The sequence below is a fragment of the Alosa sapidissima genome, chromosome 9 (genome assembly GCF_018492685.1).
Source record: "Alosa sapidissima isolate fAloSap1 chromosome 9, fAloSap1.pri, whole genome shotgun sequence".
Lineage (NCBI taxonomy): Eukaryota > Metazoa > Chordata > Actinopteri > Clupeiformes > Clupeidae > Alosa > Alosa sapidissima.
This window is the reverse complement of record NC_055965.1, coordinates 32,959,844-32,981,767: the sequence shown is the minus strand read 5'-3', so window position 1 is coordinate 32,981,767 and position 21,924 is coordinate 32,959,844. Positions and strand designations below refer to the sequence as shown.

The window sequence follows — 21,924 nt, the reverse complement described above, 5'->3', positions numbered from 1 at the left end:
GAGGAAGGAAAAAAGACCGGTACCACGACCTCACAGCCGAATGCAGAGAGGAACCACGACCTCACAGCCGAATGCAGACCGGTACCACGACCTCACAGCCGAATGCAGACCGGTACCACGACCTCACAGCCGAATGCAGAGAGGAACCACGACCTCACAGCCGAATGCAGAGAGGAACCACGACCTCACAGCCGAATGCAGACCGGTACCACGACCTCACAGCCGAATGCAGAGAGGAACCACGACCTCACAGCCGAATGCAGAGAGGAACCACGACCTCACAGCCGAATGCAGAGAGGAACCACGACCTCACAGCCGAATGCAGACCGGTACCACGACCTCACAGCCGAATGCAGAGAGGAACCACGACCTCACAGCCGAATGCAGACCGGTACCACGACCTCACAGCCGAATGCAGAGAGGAACCACGACCTCACAGCCGAATGCAGACCGGTACCACGACCTCACAGCCGAATGCAGACCGGTACCACGACCTCACAGCCGAATGCAGAGAGGTACCACGACCTCACAGCCGAATGCAGACCGGTACCACGACCTCACAGCCGAATGCAGAGAGGTACCACGACCTCACAGCCGAATGCAGAGAGGAACCACGACCTCACAGCCGAATGCAGAGAGGCTGGGTGGTCAGCTGTCAGCTACCCGGTGGAAGTTGGCTGTAGGGGGTTTGTGGGAGCATCCACCCAGCGCTTCCTGAAGAACATGGGAGTCACAGGCCCCAAACTCAGAAAGGCCCTGAAACACCTGGCTGAGGAGGCTGAGCAGGGAAGCTTCTGGCTTTGGTTAAGAAGGAAGGACCAGGCATGGGGAAAGCAAGGGTCCTAGGGTCACCTGCAGGGGGCGGTAGGGAGACGTCCCTGCCGTTGCTCCACCACCGTGAGATGTTCCGGGATTAATGGAGCGAAACATCAATGAAGGGTCGTTCCCGGCTGATGACCCTGCAGCTGCCCGCAATGGCACCGTCGGAGGTGCGGCAAGCAGAAATGCTCAGCAGGCGGTCACTTGCTGTGCTACCACCTGGTAATTCAGCTCCCACATTCCATATATTTATGAGGTTTAGTGTGACTATGGTAATTCAGCTCCCAACTTTGAATACAAGTTTTTCCACATTTATCTTAATGAATATCTTGACAAGATGCAGCAATTTCTTTTAATGGATACAAGATGCAACACACATAGTAAAACACTAAACATGTCCACTGTTTTCTGGAATTGATTTGTTTGACATTATGGTGGTAATGCATTTCCAAATGGACATGCTAAATGTTACTGTTTATGTGCGTATGTAGGTAGCTAGACATCATAGTAATGCAAAAACGCTTTGCATTGCAAAATGCATTTTGTTTTTCAAAAAAATCTTTCTCTTTCAACAGTTAATATGTTATCTTTAACCTATTTTCAATTATAGGGTTAACATGATTTGTAAATCATAACATCTGATATTAGATATGATGTATTTTAGAAATGCATGTGATTGGAAGCCAATAAAGGTAGTTAGACACCATAGTATTACAAGAAAGGTCTGAAGTTTCCACTCACTGTCAATTACATGTGCAGTACCCTAACACCAAGGTAATGATTTGTCCTTTTTTGGTCATTCAAACATGTAGATTTTCATTCACATAATTACTAGGTTGTTGCCTTTTCTAACCAGTAGGTGGCAGTCCAGGATAAGAAATAGAACGTTGAGAAGAAAAAGACATAATTGAACAGTAGGAAAAACGGGGGAAAGATACACTACGCCCATGACATTTTAAAGAATGACAGTGTAAACGTTTGCAAGTTAAAACGGTATGTAAGTCAGTAGGCCTACATCGATGTTTGGTGGCTATAAGTCTGTCAGGGATTTGACAGGCTAGAAGTTTGCGATTTATAAGGCTACCGCAACAAATATGTATAGGTAAGACAGTAGCCTACGATGTTTTGGTGGCTAGCTGGGTAGTTCTGTATTTCAGCAGAATTAACAGGCTAGAAGTTGGTATTTTATCTTAGGTAATGTCATGTATGAAAACTACATTGAAATGTAGAGGCAATAGGCTACCGACAATATGGGGACGGCGGCCATGTCATGTCATCAGTGTGCTAACTCGTAGCCTACCTCCGTATTGCGTTGCATTGTTCGTTCAGCATGATGCGAACTTCTGAGTTTCTACTCAGATTAGTTGCATTGAGGTGATACCAGAGCACGGCTACCTATTACACATTCTCTGGTGATATTTCAGACCTAGATTGATGCTCCCGTCAGCGTCTGCCTCCTTCAATCATTGATAGCCAGACTGCACTGTGTCAAAATGTCACTTTGAAAATGTGATTAATCAGCTTTTTTTTTTTACGCATTAATATTTCTATGATCAATTAATCAACATGAACGTGTTATTTTGACAGTTATAACTACTGCAATACACCAATCTGTTACAGTGTTGCACTGAATGGAGAGATGGCCGTGGTGGTCAATGCATGCCATGTCCAACTACAGAAAAAGGAAGTTTGAAGGGGAAAAAAAATCACAAAATAAAAATCACATAATCTTTTTTGTTATGGCATAAAAAACAATGAAACAAATAAAATGACAACAGGTTCATTAAATCTCCTTTCAAAATCTTTATTTAGACATTTAAAAGTCAGAAACACATTTTATTTACATATTTCATATAAGTCAGAAAAACAAGCATGTAAACACACATAAAAACACTGACACCTCAGATCAGCAAATAATTTTTCAAAGATAATTCAGCAAATAACTAAACTTTAGGGAGAACAGAATACATCATATTGTTGTTGTTGAAAACATTCTCATAATCCACACATTCATTTTAGGGAAAGAGCATAATATAAAGAAAGCAATATCAGCATTTGTTTAGTTTCATCAAACGGTAGTCTATAATTTAATATACATACATACATTACACATTACACATACATACATGTGTATGAACAGGAGTGTGTGTGACTGGTGTTCCTGCAGTTCTTTATACAGTCTATGGGCCAAAGCTGGAGCTATTGCCATAGTAACAAGCCCTGCTCCACTGCCAGGGCCACAGATCAACAGAATGGATGTTGCTACGGTTACGTGGTTACTGCGGAATGTTACACAGAGTCTTGACTTGATGAATTTAAGTCTGAATTTTGGCAGTTGGTTAAATAGACACCAGTGTCATACAAACCACACACACACACACACACATTCAACTTCAAAAATATTAGCTTGATGTGTGTGATATGCCAGTGGGCAACATTAAATCTGATGCAAAGCAAAAATAATGTAATCTTTACTGTTTGTAAAAGAGCTTCTTGTGCCTACAAGCCTATATTACATTACAGTGTCATACAAACCACACACACACACACACATCTGAAAATGGAGGAGAATGAGAGAGAGAGAGAGAGAGAGGAAGAGAAGAGAAGGGAGGGGGACAGAGACTGAGGGTAGAGAGAGAGAGAGAGAGAAAGGGAGAAAAGGGTGGATGTACCTGTTGGAGGAGGAGCTCATGTGATCTTGCGCAGGGACAATGAGGAGCCATAATAATAAAGCCAAAACCCTGGATAGAGGGGCTCAGTGAATGTGGAGTGGAACGTGTGCAGGTGGGTGAGTGTGTCAGTGGAGACGCTGTAGAAGGACAGAGTGCCGGCCGGCCAGTCCAGGTAAACTCCTACTGTTCTGGAGCGGGAGGAGGGGGCAGGTATGCCAGTGCGTTCATCATTGTGGCAGACAGAGTATCTGTGACCAGGAGAGCAGTCCAGACTCCAGGACTTGGCATTCCGTCCCATTATGACGTCATCACTGCCCCCTTTCCTCTCGATGCTTTTATAGGCCACAGATATACGAGCTCCATCATCAACACTCCACTCAGCCTCCCAGTAGCAGCGTCCAGTCAGACCCTCTCTACACAACACCTGAGGCCATGTGGAGTCAAATCTCTCTGGGTGTTCAGGATACGGCTGCTCATCATCCACACGTGTCACCTTTCTGTTCCCCTCAGAGAGAGAGAGATTTCTGTGTGCTGTGTTTGGGTCCAGTGTGAGATCACAGGCATCTGCAGACAAGAGGAGAGAACATGAGAACACACACACACACACACACACACACACACACACAGAGAGAGAGAACAGTACAAGAACATGAGAACACACACACACACACACACACACACACACACACAGAGAGAACAGTACAAGAGGAGAGAACATGAGAACACACACACACACACACACAGATTGAGAGAACATGAGAACACACACACACAGAGAACATGAGAACACACACACACTCACATACAGAGAGAGAACAGTACAAACACAAACACCACTACCAGTACACACAGACACACACACTCATACATACCCTACCAGCGCGCGCGCACACACACACACAAACACACCACTCCCTACCAGCGCACACACACACACAAACACCACTACCCTACCAGCGCACGCACACACACCACTACCCTACCAGCACACACACACACACATACACACCACTACCCTATGCACACACACACAAACCACTGTCCTACCAGCACACACACACACACACACACCACTACCCTACCAGCACACACACACACACACAGACACCACTAAACCTGCCAGCGCACACACACACACAAACACAAACACACCTACCCTACCAACACACACACCACTACCCTGCAGACATGAGGAGAGGAGAGAACATGAGAACACACACACACAGAGAACATGAGAACACACACACACATACAGAGAGAGAACATGAGAACACACACACACATACACAGAGAGAGAACATGAAAACACACACACACACACCAAATCAACACAAACACACACACACAGGCATCTGCAGACGAGAGGAGAGAACATGAGAACACACACACACACACACACACACACAGAGATAGAACATGAGAACACACACATATACAGAGAGAGAGAAACATGACAACACACACACACTTCTGCTCAGATCACACAGACGTCTGCTAACATCACACATCACACACACTAGACACAGACATAAACACACACACCCTCTCACACAGAAACAGAAACACACACACACACTTCTGTTCACATCACACACACACACTCCTGCTCACATCACACACACACACTCCTGCTCACATCACACACACACACACTTCTGCTCACATCACACACACACACCACTACCCTACCAGCACACACACACACATACACACTACTACCCTACCAGCACACACACACCACTACCCTACCAGCACACACACACACACCACTACCCTACCAGCACACAAACAGACCACTACCCTACCAGCACACACACACACACACCACTACCCTACCAGCACAAACACACACACACCACTACCCTGCCAGCACAAACACACACACCACTACCCTACCCACACACACACAAACCACTGCCGTACCAGCACACACACACACATACCACTACCCTACCAGCACACTAACACACACATACACACACCACTACCCTACCAGCACACACACACACACACACCACTACCCTACCGGCACACACACACACACACACACCACTACCCTACCAGCACACACACACACACACACACACACCACTACCCTACTAGCACACCCACCCACCCACACACACACACAAACACACACACACACACCAGCACAAACACACACACACCCATACACACCACTACTCTACCCACACACACACAAACCACTGCCGTACCAGCACACACACACACACTCATACATACCCTACCAGGATACACACACACAACTACCCTACCAGTACACCCACACACACACCACTACCCTACCAGCATACACACACACACCACTACCCTACCATCTCACACACACACACACACACACAAACACCACTACCCTGCACACATGAGGAGAGGAGAGAACATGAGAACACACACACATCCACACACACATACACAGAGAGAACATGAGAACACACACACATACAGAGAGAGAACAAGAGAAGACACACACACACACAGAGAGGGAACATGAAAACACACACACACACACTAAATCAACACAAACATACACACAGGCATCTACAGACGAGAGGAGAGAACAGAGACACACATACACACGCACACATACAGAGATAGAACATGAGAACACACACACATATACAGAGAGAGAGAAACATGACAACACACACACACTTCTGCTAACATCACACATCACACACACACACTAGACACAGACATAAACACACACACCCTCTCACACAGAAACAGAAACACACACACACACTTCTGTTCACATCACACACACTCCTGCTCACATCACACACACACACACACACTCCTGCTCACATCACACACACACACACACACTCCTGCTCACATCACACACACACACACATTTCTGGTCACATCACACACACACATCCGCTCACACACATACACACATACACTTCTGCTTCTATCACACACACACACACTTCTACTCACATCACATCACACACACACTTCTCTAGGGGTGAACGATTTTGGAAAAAAATCTAATTGCGATTTTTCTCACCAATATTGCGATATGCGATTATTTTTAAGCTCTTTATCTTCTGTCTTATTCAACAAAGACAAGCAATATATTATTCTATAGACCAACACAAAATTAGATAAGTTAAACATAAACTGTTCTTTCCTGGAGCCCATGCCTATGTTATGATGGCATTAGGTCATTGAATAAGATTGATGAATAAAACATTTTTTATTATTTAATCACATTAGTAGACCTATATTTGTTGAACTTCCAGCCTTGTAAACATTTATTGATTCTGATACGTTTCTATTTCATGTAGATATGATCTTCTTTCGTTAGTTAACAAATAGGTCTACATGTAGTGGGACTGACACAGCTTCTCCTTGTCCTGTGGCACACACACACACACACACAGACCCACACACACACACCACACACACACACACACACACAGACCCACTCCTCTCCTCTGTAGGCTACTTGCACGTGAATCGGAACAAACTACTGTAGATTGTTGTAGCGCAAATAAATGCGGCCGAATGACCGTTCGGCTCGGTTTTAACTAAAGGTTAGCATCATCAACACCACAGCGCAATACGCATGCATGCAAATTAACTAGTTTGTTCATATCACAACAAAGCCAATCGGGGAGACAAAACTCTTTAAACAGGCAAAGTTAGCAGCAGTTAGCAGCATGTATGTAGCCTAGACCCTTAGCTGGTAAGCTAATGTTAGAACAGCTGGGTTTTTGGTGGTTAGCTGTGTCAACTACTTGCGGATAACGCAAATGCCCCCACTGTCACTGTACTCCAGTAAACAAAGTCCCCAGTGCACAGGTCAATGGCTGCTGTGCAGCCTAAACAGTCGTGGAGTTTTAATCGTCAGCTGGACAAGTGAACGAAGTTACCAGTCAGAGTAGCAGCACAGGGGAATTATGAACTAGAACCAGGGACATGGCAGGTTCGAGCAAAAGGTAATGAAGAGGTTTATTTTTAACCAAAGTAGCTCTACTGATCAGACCTTTCTTGACACTGTTAGCTGGTCCTCTTGTTTAAATTTTTTGCTTCTTCAGTGGTCGGTGTGAAGAGTCGGTGGCGCGTCGGCAAGCGCAAGTATAAATGCGTTTTGGTGACGTCACATATTACGAAGCGTAATCGCAGCCTTTGCGGTTTAAAAATCGCGTTTCATCATATCGCGATATTATCGCAAATGCAATAAATCGTTCAGCCCTACACTTCTCACACACACACATACACACACACACACACACTTCTCACACACACACACTTCTGCTCACATCACACACACACACACACACTTCTCGCATACACACTTCTGCTCACATCACCCACACACACATTTCTACTCACATCTCATCACACACTCACTTCTGCTCCCATCACACACACACACACACACACACATTTCTACTCACATCTCATCACACACACACACTTCTCACATACACACTTCTGCTCCCATCACACACACACACACACACTTCTACTCACATCACATCACACACTTTTCACATTAACACGTACACAAACACACATCTGCTCACATCACACACAGACACACACATTTCTGGTCACCTCACACACACAGACACTAAACACACACACAAAATAGCTACACACTGTACACAATACTGTAACATACACACACACAAACATTCATTCACAAAGGTTAGCAAACATTGCTATCACACACACACACACACACTTCTGCTCACATCACACACACACACACACACACTTCCGCTCACACAGAAACACACACATACTTCTGCTCACATCACACACACACACACACTTTCAAGCACACCATACTATAACACCCACACAGAATATTTTGTGGCATGTCATGTTTTACCAAATACACACACACAGCTACAAGACTCCCATACACACATTCAAGCTAAAACATGTGAATGATCACAAATACTAAATAAACAATTAACTTACATTTCAGCAAACGTGGTCGTGCTCTGTCTAAAGAAGCGTGGTCAGTTCTGTAAGAAAAACGAAATGTCACACACGGTCAGTTCTGAAAAACAAAATGTCACACACACGTAGCATTTGACAGATCTCAACGCTGCTCTTTTTCTGTTTGTGCCACCTGTGAAATGTGATTTATTATCCCACAGAAAATAGCCTGCTGCCGTACATGTTTTTCCTGATATAAAGTAATGAAGTAAATCTCTTTCCAGCTGTCTTTATCGCATACAAAGGCATCCAAGGTGACGCCTCAAGACCCCTCTAGTTCTCAGGAGACAATCATGAAGTAAAATGCCCCGACACTGTCTGTCCTGTACTTAGATTAGAGTTAGTGAGCAACCTGAGGACTCCCTTTGAATAACAAATGCACATTCCAGCAGTGAAACTCCATTATTTAATGCATGATCAGGGACCACCAGCAACACCTTCACAGTCCAACCCTGAATTAATGATCGTTTGTTGTACCACTTTCTTTGGTTACTGACATATTGTCACATACAGCAAACATCACCTCACCATCTGCTAGCTGCCTGAATACACTTTAAAAAAAACACGGTCTCTTAGGAAAGCCACAAAAACGGCAACTAAAACAGACTAGTCCAACCTGGACCATGAAACATAAGCTGTTCCAGCCAATCACCGACAACACCTTCAGGAGGTTTTTCACAGGAGGGAGAGGCGAGGTAGCTCTCTGTTTTGTTTGAACTTCAACAGAAGTGACATTACCCAACATTGCTTAGAGTACCTTTAACTTGGTTAAATTTGAGCTACTTCATAGGTGTCCTGATATACAGAATTAATAGCCTCTCTGTCAGACAATCAGAAAATAGCATTTCTTGTCTGCCGGGGATAAACTGTTCCCTGTCTGTCTGCTCATCTCCTTGTCTTTCTGTTAATCTCACAGCCTGGAATCTGAGAGGCATTCAAATTCAACAAACAGTGGTAAATGTTTGTGGCAAATATGCTTTCTCTGAATAGTAAGATTTAATACAATTTGGTGCAAAGAGTCCATTTTAACAGTAACTCTTTCCAGCTCCACTGAGTGTTCAGAAATGTTCGCACAGAACTCAAGACAAACAGAAAGCAGAGGTTCCTAAACTTTCAGCTATGTTAGCAACACACCTCTAAACTATCTTTGAACGCATCTCTAAATATTTGCATTGGATTGTGGATGCAGCTATTATAATACACATTTGAAAATAGGCCAGTACACGCGGTATTAAGAAATAACTATGGTCTCCACAATGGAGACAATGTTTAAATACACTAGGGTTTCTTTCTGAACATACCTCAGTATCTCCAGTTTACAGACAGGATCCTCCAGTCTAGCAGATAACAGCTTCATTCCTGATTCTCCAGGATAATTGTAGTTGAGATCCAGTTCTTTTAGATGAGAGGGAAAGGGGGTTGAAACCAGAAAACCACAGCCCTTCTCTGAGATGAGACAATCAGAGAGCCTGAGAGACAGACAGACAGACAGAGAGAGAGAGAGAGAGAGAGAGAGAGAGAGAGAATGTCCTTTTCATTGTTTTTACATGCATCAACTGGTGATATTGTGTTAATCTGAAGTTATTTGTTTTGTTTTACAACAGATAGGTCTGGCTAAACTATTTCTGAATTTCTGACTGGACAAGAGACATTCCCTGACTGGCGATATCTAAGGACATCCGCACTTGGACAGTCCGCTTTTTGCTCTGAATTGTCCAGTGTGAGCATCACATTTGACAGCTATTGAGTGAGAAAATGGAGTAAGTAGAATAGGGTGAATGTTCAATTCAGCATATGACATAATATGAACGAGTGGGCTCTGCAAAATCACTGTGTGCACAAGCACATATAGCCTCTCTCAACCTGAACTTGGCTCTCCGGTGTCGCGTTTGGCTCCCCGTGGAGATTGGAACTACTGGAACTATTTTCCGGGCGGATGTTGAATGAAAAAAAAAAAATAAATTAGTTAGAAACCGTTAGAAAACACAATTTGATGTCTTTTAACTCAACTAGTTAGAGCTGTTGTATGAAAGCAATATGGCAGAGTGGCGTTGGTAGCAGATATAGCCATGGCTGTGATTACCTGCAGCACAAGGCCGAATAAAAGCCATGGCATTATGTGCTACCAACGCCCCTCTCACTTGTGCCATATTGCTTCATCATAAACTTATATGACAGAGATTTGATCAGTTCAGACATTTTAAAACTCACAAATAAGCTCAAAAGTAGAATGATACCTGCACAATGATATCAGGGTAGGATGTCAATTGCTACTTTTTCCATTTTGCTGACCAGTTGATGTTCCATTGTTATGTTGTCATGGTTCTTCTAACTAATGAGGACATTTCAGACAAAGATACAAAGAAACGTCTGCACCCACCTTAATGTTTGTATTGTGCAGTTGCAACTGGACAGTCCCTTAGAGAGAAGCTGAACTCCAAAATCCCCAAGGTCATTGTCACTCAAGTCCAGCTGTTGCAGGGAGTTTGGTGACTGTAGGACTGAAGCCACAATCTCACAAGACGTATCTGCGAGTTTACAATCAGCAAGCCTGCATAAGAACACAACAAAAGATAACATGAATAAATGGAAGATATACTGTTTACACAATGCCCTGATCAATAAAAATCAAGAACAGAACATCAGATCAGATCACTACTGTCCACCACTGTCATATCACTACTCTGGTCAGCAGCTAGTCAAAGAATTCACTTGCACTAATTTAATATAGATTGTCCCCATGTAACCTGCGTTGTGTTGAACCTGCGCGATTCAGCCCTGCACACGCCCGGACTCGAACCCGCGAACAGCAGCACCTCGGATCGGGAGGCGAGCGCGCTAACAATTGAGCCAATAGCCCAGGCTACTGGCTGCATTCCAGCAGCACTCTTGAGACGTCGGGTAGTGAGGTTTACCAACATTCCACAAGCACAGCTAAGCTAGCTGACATCCGTTACATTCACATGTTGTCTCTAACCCTCAAAGAGGTTAGAAGCTTAGGTGCTATTCAGGATATGAGCTCATGAATAAGCCTACACATTGATACATTTTAGAATTTAGGGAAGGCTTGTTAAAAAATGGTATTTTAATATTACAGCCCAGTGTTTCCTCTATGTTTATTTCAGCATGGCGGCCCCCCACGGTTTAATTAATACCGCCATGGTATCAGAATCAGGGCAGACGCACATTTGCTTTTTAAATAATCTTGTGACGTATCCTCCCCTGCTGGTTGCCGCTCACATTGCAATTTAACAATAAGTAGCCTAAACTAGTCAGAGGTTATTATGGCCTGTCCAGTTTCAGTTCACATATTCTAAATTATATATATATCGTCCTTTTTAATTGGTTATGACATACTGTTGCAAGACCTGTAACCCTTCCCTATCTGTTCTAGCTATCCTGTATCTCATAGCCTGCCTGTCTTGAGAATCAGAGGTGTTTCAAATTCAGATAGCCTACTCTGTCCGTTATCCTGTGTCTCTGTGCAGTTCAGTTAGAATTCACCCTTCGCTAAGTCCCGCCCTCCTTAGTTACAGTTGCTATGCCTGACAAGCTTTATTACATAGGGGGAGAACCGGGACTTTTCAATGAAATGTCATTTACAAAGACATCGTACCACACTGAAAGTTAATATTTTGTCACTAGCAACCTACATCTGCCCTCTGTCAAATACAGTTGGAATTTCAGCTCTGAACAAAACTGTTCATGAGTTATTTAACATATGGAGACTGAAGGCCTTTGGGTCATAAAGGGCACTTATTTGGATGTGTGGTGCCCTAACCCACGTAAAGACACAGTGAAATAACATGTTACACTATAGAAACATGATATAATTGGGAACACATATTGTTTTTAACTATAAAAAATGGCATATTGCATGATATTTCCGTAACCGCGAGATACACGCTTCACGATGACGGACAGACGAACAGACGTTCACCAACATGTATAACCCATCAGCAATCTATTTAAAATAACACCTATTTGAAGTACCATTCATGATATGTTGTCAAATATTTAAGTTGTGGGAAGTACATAGCTTAAATGGTATGTCTCTTTCGTCCCCCATGCCTGTTACATTCATTCAGGAGAGTCGAATGAAACAAAACGCAAATTCGACTTCTGCTTAACATAGCAAAACTCGAAAGCTTGTCAGACCTCCCGTGCCTAGTGACGGGTTGCTAAGCCACGATTGGCCTATGGCGGTTTTCGGGTGTGGCTTAGCGAAGGGTGAATTCTGGAGCGAGGACAACCAGGAGTTCCGATTGAGAGGTTGGGGCTCGAGCCGCAGCCGTTGGATCCCCACAGACTCAAACAACAAAGCGGGACGTTGGTCGTTGGGCACCAGACTTAAAAACAGCAGATCTAACGTTAACGTTAGCTACCCTCTGATACAATTCCTCAAATCCTGGCAAGAAGATTAAATAATTTTCTTAAAGTCTTAACAGCAAAGCGAGGCACAGCAGAATTATTGACGACGTGCTGTGGTTTACTCTTGTTGAACTAACGTTAAGTTAAGGCTAACGTTAACCTTGCTTTTTTTATGTGAAACACTAACATTGGACAACATTCACAGAGGCGAACCGTATACACTGCCATTAAAAACAAAACACTTCAAAATTTGATAAAACAGAGAAGTATTTACAAGTTACATCTATTACAAAGGTAACTTTTCTTATCAGTCTAAAATTAACACCAGATGGTCGACTAGAAACTAGCACGTTAACGATAGCTGTTAATTAGCTCCAACATCCTTTCCCAAGTTTTCCGTAATAACTCATGTATTGATTAGCACAATAACTTAAAGTAAAGGAAAACGAGTTCAGATGCCTACCTGGCGAGAAGGTTCACAAATTTTCTTGAAGTCTTAACGTTAACAGCAAAATGAGGCACAGCAGAGCTGTTGACTAGAAGCTACTCGCTGACTCCTGTTGAACTGACCTCAACGGCTGCGGCTGCACTGCAGTATATATTCCAAGAGTGACGTGATAGTAACGAACTGACTGTATCTCTCGCGCCAGATTACATTACATTTAGATAAAAAAGAGAGGAAAGGATTAATAGGAGAAAACAAATATATATTTGAGCGAACGTGAACTGTACGTAGGCTTACTGTATTACTGCCTGATGAACGTTACTATGAACTCGTTCATTCTGGTGTCTGTGAACGGCACGCTCTTTCAGTTGTGCCAGATTTCTACAGAGCCTTCCACGCGAAAACCCGGCTAAAACACACCGTTAAAAGGCCTTAATATGGCAGCATGCAGGTCACCATTACTCAAACTATGGGCCGCAGTCTATGGCCGCAGTCCGCAACGTGGACAATGCTGGTCTGCAGAGTGAATTCCGGGGCATCGTCTGATAATTTGCTGCGCAATTGATAGATAGATAGATAGATAGATAGATAGATAGATACTTTATTGATCCCCAGGGGAAATTCAAGGTCTCAGCAGCATACATACAAGACAAACACATTCTTTAACAGCAGAAGAGTAATTAAAGTATATAATATAAAAACACAACTAAGCAGTAAGGACAGTAGAAGATAAAGAATATGCTAAATATACTAAAATACAAATTATACTAACACTTAATACAATATATAAAAATATACTAAAATACAAATAACAAAATTACAAATTATACTAACACTTAATCTAAATCTATTCTAAAAACAGTATCCACATAGTGGTGATTAATAAATCAGAGGCGCTTGCAATGACTGAGGCAGGGACTGAGCCTGTGATTCTCTGTGCATAGTAAGGTATGGTAAGGTGCTCTAAGGTGCTCTGTGTGAATGAGTGTAATGGTGGTAGTGCAATGGTGATAGTGGTCATGGTGATAGTGCAAATGAGTAAGTCAACAGTGCAACAATGCAGAAATAAAGTAAAGGAAAGTCTATATATCTATATATTTAACTATTTAAGAAAATGTATAAGTGTGGCCACAGTTCGGCTGTGGCATGGAAGGGGGGGGGGGGGGGTTATGCATATGTGCTAATGTGCTAATATAGCACGCAAACAGTGAGGCATAAAGACAGTGGTACAAGTGGCTAGTGGACAGACAGTACCAAACATGGAGGGGATGAAGAGGCAGACAGACTATGCAGAGAAGTCTATCTCTCCTCTTCCATTAAGTGAGGCATTGAACAGTTCAATGGCCCTGGGGACAAATGACTTTCTCAGTCTGTCAGTTGTGCAAGGCAGTGAGCGAAGTCTCCAGCTGATCAGGCTTTTCTGTTTAACAATAGTGCTGTGGAGTGGGTGACACTCATTGTCCAAGATGTTGATCAGTTTGTTCAGGGTCCTTTTGTCAGATAGTGAAGTGATACACTCCAGTTCAGCTCCCACTACAGAGCCAGCTTTCCTTACCAGCCTGTCAATTCGCCCCACATCCTTCTTCCTTGTGCTTCCACCCCAGCATACTACTGCATAGAAGAGGACGCTGGCAACAACAGACTGGTAGAACATCCTGAGGAGCTTACTGCACACATTGAAGGACCGCAGCCTCCTCAGGAAGTACAGCCTGCTCTGCCCTTTCTTGTTTAGTGCATCAGTGTTGGCTGACCAGTCCAGTTTATTGTCCAGGTGGAGACCCAGATACTTGTAGGTGCTAACCACCTCCACATTGACCCCATCAATGTGAACTGGTAGCAGAGTGGGCTTAGACCTGCGGAAATCCACCACCATCTCCTTGGTCTTTGAAGTGTTAAGTTGAAGATGATTGAGTTTGCACCATTGCACAAAGTCCTCCACCAGGCTCCTGTACTCCTCCTCCTGCCCGTTCCTGATACACCCCACAATTGCAGTATCATCAGAAAACTTCTGCATGTGGCATGACTCGGTGTTGTAGCAGAAGTCAGATGTGTACAGGGTGAACAGGACTGGAGAGAGCACAGTTCCCTGTGGCTCTCCGGTGCTGCAGATCACAGTGTCAGAGAGACAGTTCTTCAGTCTGACGAACTGTGGTTGCTCGGTCAGGTAATCTGTAATCCAGGTTACCAGGTGAGCGTCCACACCCATCTGCAAAAGCTTGTCTCCCAATCTGAGGGGCTGGATGGTGTTAAAAGCACTTGAGAAATCAAAGAACATGATTCTCACAGCACTTTTCCCCTTGTCCAGGTGGGAATGTGTCCTGTGTAGAAGATAAGTGATGGCATCGTCCACGCCCACTTTCTCCTGGTAAGCAAACTGTAACGGGTCTAGTGCATGGCGTACCTGGGGTCTGAGCATGCCTAAGACCAATCGCTCCATTGTCTTCATCACATGTGATGTAAGAGCGACAGGTCTGTAGTCATTAAGCTCACTAGGGTGTGGCTTCTTAGGGACAGGGGTGAGACATGATGTCTTCCACAGTGTTGGAACTTGTCCAAGGCGTAGGCTCAAATTGAAGATGTGCTTCAGTGGTTCCCCCAGTTCAGCAGCACAGGCCTTGAGTAGCCTTGGGCACAGTCTGTCAGGCCCAGCTGCTTTATTGCTGCGCAATTTCTTAAGTTGGACTGTCACTTGATCCTTTGTAATGGTGAGGGGTGTAAGGGGAGGGGAGGCTGTTGACTGAGGTCATTGTCACCTCATTGTTCGTGATCACCATGTGGGGGAGGGGGGCAAAATCCAGTGATGGTGGGGGTACGATAGCCTGTGATGATGGAGGTGAGTGTTGCGCTGGTATTGAGGGGGTGTGAGGGTGGGGGCTGGGGGATGGTGGACAGACCACCGCCATTGGAGCTGGAGCAGGGGAGTCAAACCTGTTGTAGAAGTGGTTCAACTGGTTCGCCCTGTGCAGGTCCCCCTCCACAGAGCTGCTGTTCTTCTTCAGGCCAGTGATAACCTTCATGCAGTCCCATGTCTCCTTCAAGTTGTTTTCCTGCAGCTTCTGTTCCACCTTCTCAAGGTGGAACAAGGAACCGCGGACAGAAAAAGAAAACAAACGTTTCTGCAATTTGTAGGAAATACTTGTTGATTTGGTGTCATCAAACATAGAGGCATAGAATTAAGTCGTAGTATGATTCAATGCATGCGTGTGCACGTTGGTAGCAAAGCTAAGCTTCAATCATTATGAAACGACATTTAATAGAACGACGTGGATTTATGCAACTTCCATAAAAAAATCAGAGTACAGACTATAACTATTCTATCAGTGTATGATGCTTGCATGAGGGAAACATCCCAAAACAATGGCACCCATATAATTGCTGTTGTTTTGAGAAGTATTTCTAATGCAAACATCATGCAACAATGCAAAAACAATGAAACTACTGTAGGCCATATTATATTTTACATTAGTAAAGCAGTACTCTGATGTGCATGTTTTCACAAACTTTTGTGAGCAATCTTAGCACTTTAAACATTGACTGAAGTGCATGTATAGCAATATAGTATAAAAATAATAATAATTGTGATATTGTTATAATAATTTGATGGGGGCTGGGTTCATGTAGGTGGGCCCTATGACCCCAAAGTATGCCTTGACTGGGCCTCAGGTCAAAGAAGTTTGAGAAAGGCTGATGTAGACGACAAAGCAGCAAAGGGGCCTCATATGATCATTTAAAACAAGTTTTATGACAAGGTCAGTGAGGATGGGAAAAATCGTACATTTCTGTACAAACTTTGCCTGCACATCAGTCACATCCACAGCAAACCTGAAATGGCACATTGAACTGAAGCACCTGGCTAGCCTTTCAAGGTATGTGCAAGCCAATAACAAATCAAAAGACTGTCGAGACAGATCCTCAACCCAAATTAACTGCATTCTATATGGGATGTGGCAATAATTTTGAAAAATAATAGCTCGCAGCAACATATGAAAAAAAAGAACTACTAGTTCATCACTAGTTTGGAAATTGTGAACTTAGTTCAAAATTTTGAATTATGAACTGTGAACTGAACTAGTTCATTTTTAAATTTGTGAACTGAACTTTGAACTAGTTCACGTAGAAAGTGAACTTTCCCAACACTGGGAACAGTGTGATCTGGGTTGCATTTACACACCTAATGTATGGAAGCATATATGTTGCATAATTCAAATGAGATTGAGAATGCAATCTGCAATTCTAAAATACATTACATTATGCAATTTAATATTGCAATTTGCAATAATTTCCATCAAATTGTATTTTAATCTGCAAAGTGACAATGCAATCCTAAAATCAATTTGAATAATTTTGGTTAAAAAATAGAATAAACATGGATTGATTTGCATTCCATTTTGCCATGGTACTTCAGTCTCAAAATTCAAATGTCAATTCATTTTGCATTTCAATTCTCAATATTCAGTTTCATCATTTAACTGTTTTTATCGTCATGTTGTTCTCTATCCGCAAGCTGCCATATTATTTCAGATAAACAGTTTCTGCATTTGCAACACTCCGCTGAGTTTGTAGTGATAAACGTATCCTTATTCTGTTATTTCAATATAACTAGTGCAGTGCCCGTTCAAACATGCCATTTCTGTAGAAAACCTGTAGCACTTACATGTCCGCAGGTAGGCTACACCTGCTTACAAATAGTACGGTAGGGGAAAACATCATTCCTAAGCATTCAATACTGAATATTATATTATAATATATTAGCCTATGATTAATGTGCAGTAAGCAGAATTTAGGCATGGCTGCATGTGACATTTTTACAGATCAAAATGACATAAGCCTATAACAGCTGTTTTGAGTTAAGGCTATATGTTTATTGTTAAGCTTACTGACTAACTTCCTGATAGAGAAGACAAACCATTTTGTGGAATGATGCATCATCCTATGAAATTTGCAACAATGTGACTCAACAATCTCTAGCCCATTGTTTCCCAACTTTGGTAAAACTGACCAGTACATTACAGTAAAATATACATACATTAAAAAAAATATATTAAAAACCATGATATTCAAGTTAAGTTACAGATCCTGCATTATAATCTAGCTAAGTAAAAATAAACTTAGACAGGCCACATGAGATATTTGATTGACGGAATTATGCTTGATCAATGTTCGAAATAAAATAGCAAAACAACCAGGCGCGCAAGGACATTTAGGGAAAATTAAAGAACCGCTCTCTTCTGGATGTTACAGCAGAGACCTGAGATACTGGGTATCTTACAATTGACCAGTATATTAGGCCTACATTAAAATATACATACATTAAATAAAACAATATTAAAAACCATGATATTCAAGTTACGTAACGGATCCTGTATTATAATCTAGCTAAGTAAAAATAAACTTAGACAGGCCGCATGACGTTTGATTGACAGAATTATGCTTGATCAATGTTCAAAATAAAATAGCAAAACAACGCATAAGGACATTTGGGGAAAATTAAAGAACCGCTCTCGTCTGCATGTTACAGCAGAGATGAGTTGCGCTCTCTCGCGCAACATATGAATGATTGGGGTCACCAACGTTTTGTGAAATCAAAAAAGGGTCACCTGCCAAAAAGGTTGAGAACCCCTGCTCTAGCGTAAGTGACACACTCTGTCTGCCACTCGTTGTCTGTAGCTGATCGAAATGACATAAGCCTAAAGCGTTGATGTAAGGCTATGTTCTGAATAGCTTAATGATATAGAAGCAAACTGCATACAGGGAGTCTTTATTGTTGACAATCAGACATGATAATCATCCAAACAACTTGACCCATGCTGTGCCCATATCCTCTCTGTCTCTGGTCCTGCACTGTGCTGTGTGAGAGGGGGAGTGGCTATGTACAGCAGAGAAACCCAACGTGTGCTTCTCATACCAATATATTTAACAATATATTTTGCATTTCTTATCCAAACAATGCCAAACTTGACACTGCACTTACTGGTACCCGTAGCAAGACACCTGCCAAGTCTGAAATCACACACACACACAACCATGCCACAGCTGTGACGGAACACACACACCACGTATCTGGTGTGAATGAGGCATTAGTGCATATGTTACCTTATGTGTAGCACAAGTGTAATACAATCTAATTATACATATATTGTGGTTGTAAAATTCAGTTAAATTCTTGTAAAGTTTTAATTTATATATTCATACAGGGTTTCCCCTAGAATTTTTCTCCAGTAGTGGTGCTGTTAAATTGTAAACCAAGCACCATCTGCTAATAAATTTAAACAAAAACATAAACACAAAAAAACACGGCTTCCTGCTAAATCCCTGTCTGCACCTTTAACGTTAGCCTACTATTATTTGACATCAAACCTGAAGAGGAACGAATGACAGCTGTTCCCACAGTTCACCTGTGTTTGTTTTTTTTCCTCTCTTATTAGGCTACTGATCATGTGAATTTCTTTTTATTTCATTACAAATCTTTTAGAAATGAACTAAATTAAGCGTGCATTATTTATGCTCTGATACATCTAGTTAAAATACAAATTCAACTGTATTTTGGCCAATAAAGTGATAATGTCATGGTGATATTGTCATAGTGCCGTCCGTCTTGGAGAATAAATAGCCTTCCTTTACGGACATAAAGTAATTGTTTTTATCTAAACCAATGTTTATATTAAATAATGTCATAATTTACATGACTTTATTTCATTTATATGACTTTCATTTCCCAAATTCATAGGGTTCTATTACAGTCAGAGGACATAATACAACTGTAGTGAGACCGCATTGTCACAGAGCCCTCCCCTTAATAAAAATAACAACAAGAACCATACAGAACTGAAAACAGTGACCTTAAAACCGAGGTACGAACCGAACCGTGGGTTTTGTGAACCATCCACCCAAGTAGTCCCCTTCAGAAAGTGTGCAAATCCATGCCGTACACACAGAGAGACATATATCCTCATCATGCACCTACATTTTTTTTTAAATACTTAAATCCCCTTTTTCACACTTAAATAGTAAAATATAGGTTTTGTGTTACTACCAATTAGAAACACAAAACACAAGATAAATCAATTGTTCCCATATGGCAACCCCATGCAATAGGGATATATATGTACATACAATGTGTGTGTGTGCATGTGTATGAGAACGTTAATATAAATTGATGTTTAACCCCTTAAATCCAAATCATTATTTTTTTTAATTGAAATTATTTTTTTATAAACTCCGTTATAAATTTCCGTCTCCATTTTATGTTGCAGCTCGTAAGATCGTAAGATGAATCGTAGAAAACCCTCGTAAGAGCGTGTCTCCGTCGTTATCGGGAAACTGGGCCCAGGACCCAGACGCTCTTACGAGGGTTTTCTACGATTCATCTTACGATCGTTCGTTTGGTTTTTCCGAATGTTTCCCGAACATGCTCGTAGCGTGAACGCGCGTGCACTGCTCTTAAGATGCTCTTAAGGGGAGCTGTCCACGTTAATAGTTCTGAAATATCCTCTGATTTGACGGTGATGTCAGGTGACTGCACGTCACAGGCCTACCATTTAAACTTCGGATCTACACATCAATTCACATCAATACGAAAATAGAAACACTTTGACATCTGCATGTAAGCATCCCAAGTAGCCTAGGTTATATACCACACAGAGACATAAATAATTGTAATTATTTTAAGATTAGATTGTTGCACCATGCAATAATTTTTTGCGGTGTCACTTAAGAACACGTTTGAAGATAAGAAAGAAGTCGAGTAAGAAAGAGAGGAAATGTGTAGGCTTAGATTTTGATGCAGTAGGCTACAGACTAAACCACATGTTGCTTTCTCTGCTTTTTACCTCATAGACCTAATAAAATATTCACTTAGCAAAGATAATGTCAAACTATTCTGGCAACGTCTCGTTTCATAACTTGATTGCATTTTTGTCCGCTTTTCATCACATTATTATGACCATTAAATGTAGGCTATTTTGCATGCTAAAATCTGATTCATCACAGGTAAACACAATAAAGAATGGGAACGTAAGTTGGATTATGTATTTTCTGAGTTGTAATTCCTCTGTATGTCCTGTTGGTGACCTCAGTGAGAAGTACTGTTAAGACGCTCTTAGCCGGTAACGAGTACTCTGGAGCACTCGTAGATCTACGAGTGTTTTCACGACGCTCTTAAGCTACGATGGTTTCGGGAAACAGTCGGCAAATCTTAAGGCGTTCGTAAGAGGGACTTTACGACGCTCTTAGGCTTAAGATGCTTTCGGGGAACTGGGCCCTGGCCTTTTCAGTCCCTCATGGCCTCTTTCTACCATCCATCCTCCCTGACGCTTATCACTACGGTAGGGCCGGCCCGGCTGGTATCTGAGAAAACTTTTTAGAAAAGACGGGCTACAGTAAATGGACCCAACCAATTAACTCTTGGGAGGGGAGAACAACCCATGCAGAGGCTGCGGTGTTAGGCATAGAATGCGAACGTGTGTAGCCAACTTTAAGAGAAGATAGATTAACGTGGCAAATGTCAATATTTTTCCTTCGACCGGCCCAAAAGTGAAGTGGCCCACCGGGAATTCTCCCGATTCTCCCGATTACCCACTCCGGGCCTGCCCTTAGTCTTTCTAGATTTCCAGGTTCTGGATTTCCAGGCTAATG

At 42.4% G+C, this 21,924-nt stretch overlaps 4 protein-coding genes across 5 annotated transcripts in view; all 4 read right to left on the bottom strand.

Moving 5' to 3' along the window:
• LOC121718943 (zinc finger protein 239-like) overlaps positions 1 to 21,924 on the bottom strand; it is a 627,858-nt gene that overhangs the window by 70,228 nt on the left and 535,706 nt on the right. The window lies entirely within an intron of this gene.
• LOC121718854 (zinc finger protein 665-like) overlaps positions 1 to 21,924 on the bottom strand; it is a 1,212,449-nt gene that overhangs the window by 943,155 nt on the left and 247,370 nt on the right.
• The window catches only part of LOC121718796 (NACHT, LRR and PYD domains-containing protein 3-like), an 800,724-nt gene that overhangs the window by 583,851 nt on the left and 194,949 nt on the right, over positions 1 to 21,924 (bottom strand). Inside the window, exons 7-10 of one of the 3 annotated variants that reach the window (XM_042104000.1) lie at positions 10,855 to 11,025; positions 9,776 to 9,943; positions 8,454 to 8,500; positions 2,692 to 4,055 (exon numbers count right to left, since the gene is read on the bottom strand). In XM_042104000.1, the coding sequence (XP_041959934.1) occupies positions 3,508 to 4,055; positions 8,454 to 8,500; positions 9,776 to 9,943; positions 10,855 to 11,025 (934 nt within the window). In that variant the 3' untranslated portion in view covers positions 2,692 to 3,507. Of the gene's footprint in view, positions 1 to 2,691; positions 4,056 to 8,453; positions 8,501 to 9,775; positions 9,944 to 10,854; positions 11,026 to 21,924 lie in introns of those variants that run through there. The other 2 variants (XM_042104003.1, XM_042103998.1) reach the window with 2 other exon arrangements.
• The window catches only part of LOC121718792 (protein NLRC5-like), a 787,595-nt gene that overhangs the window by 669,319 nt on the left and 96,352 nt on the right, over positions 1 to 21,924 (bottom strand). The window lies entirely within an intron of this gene.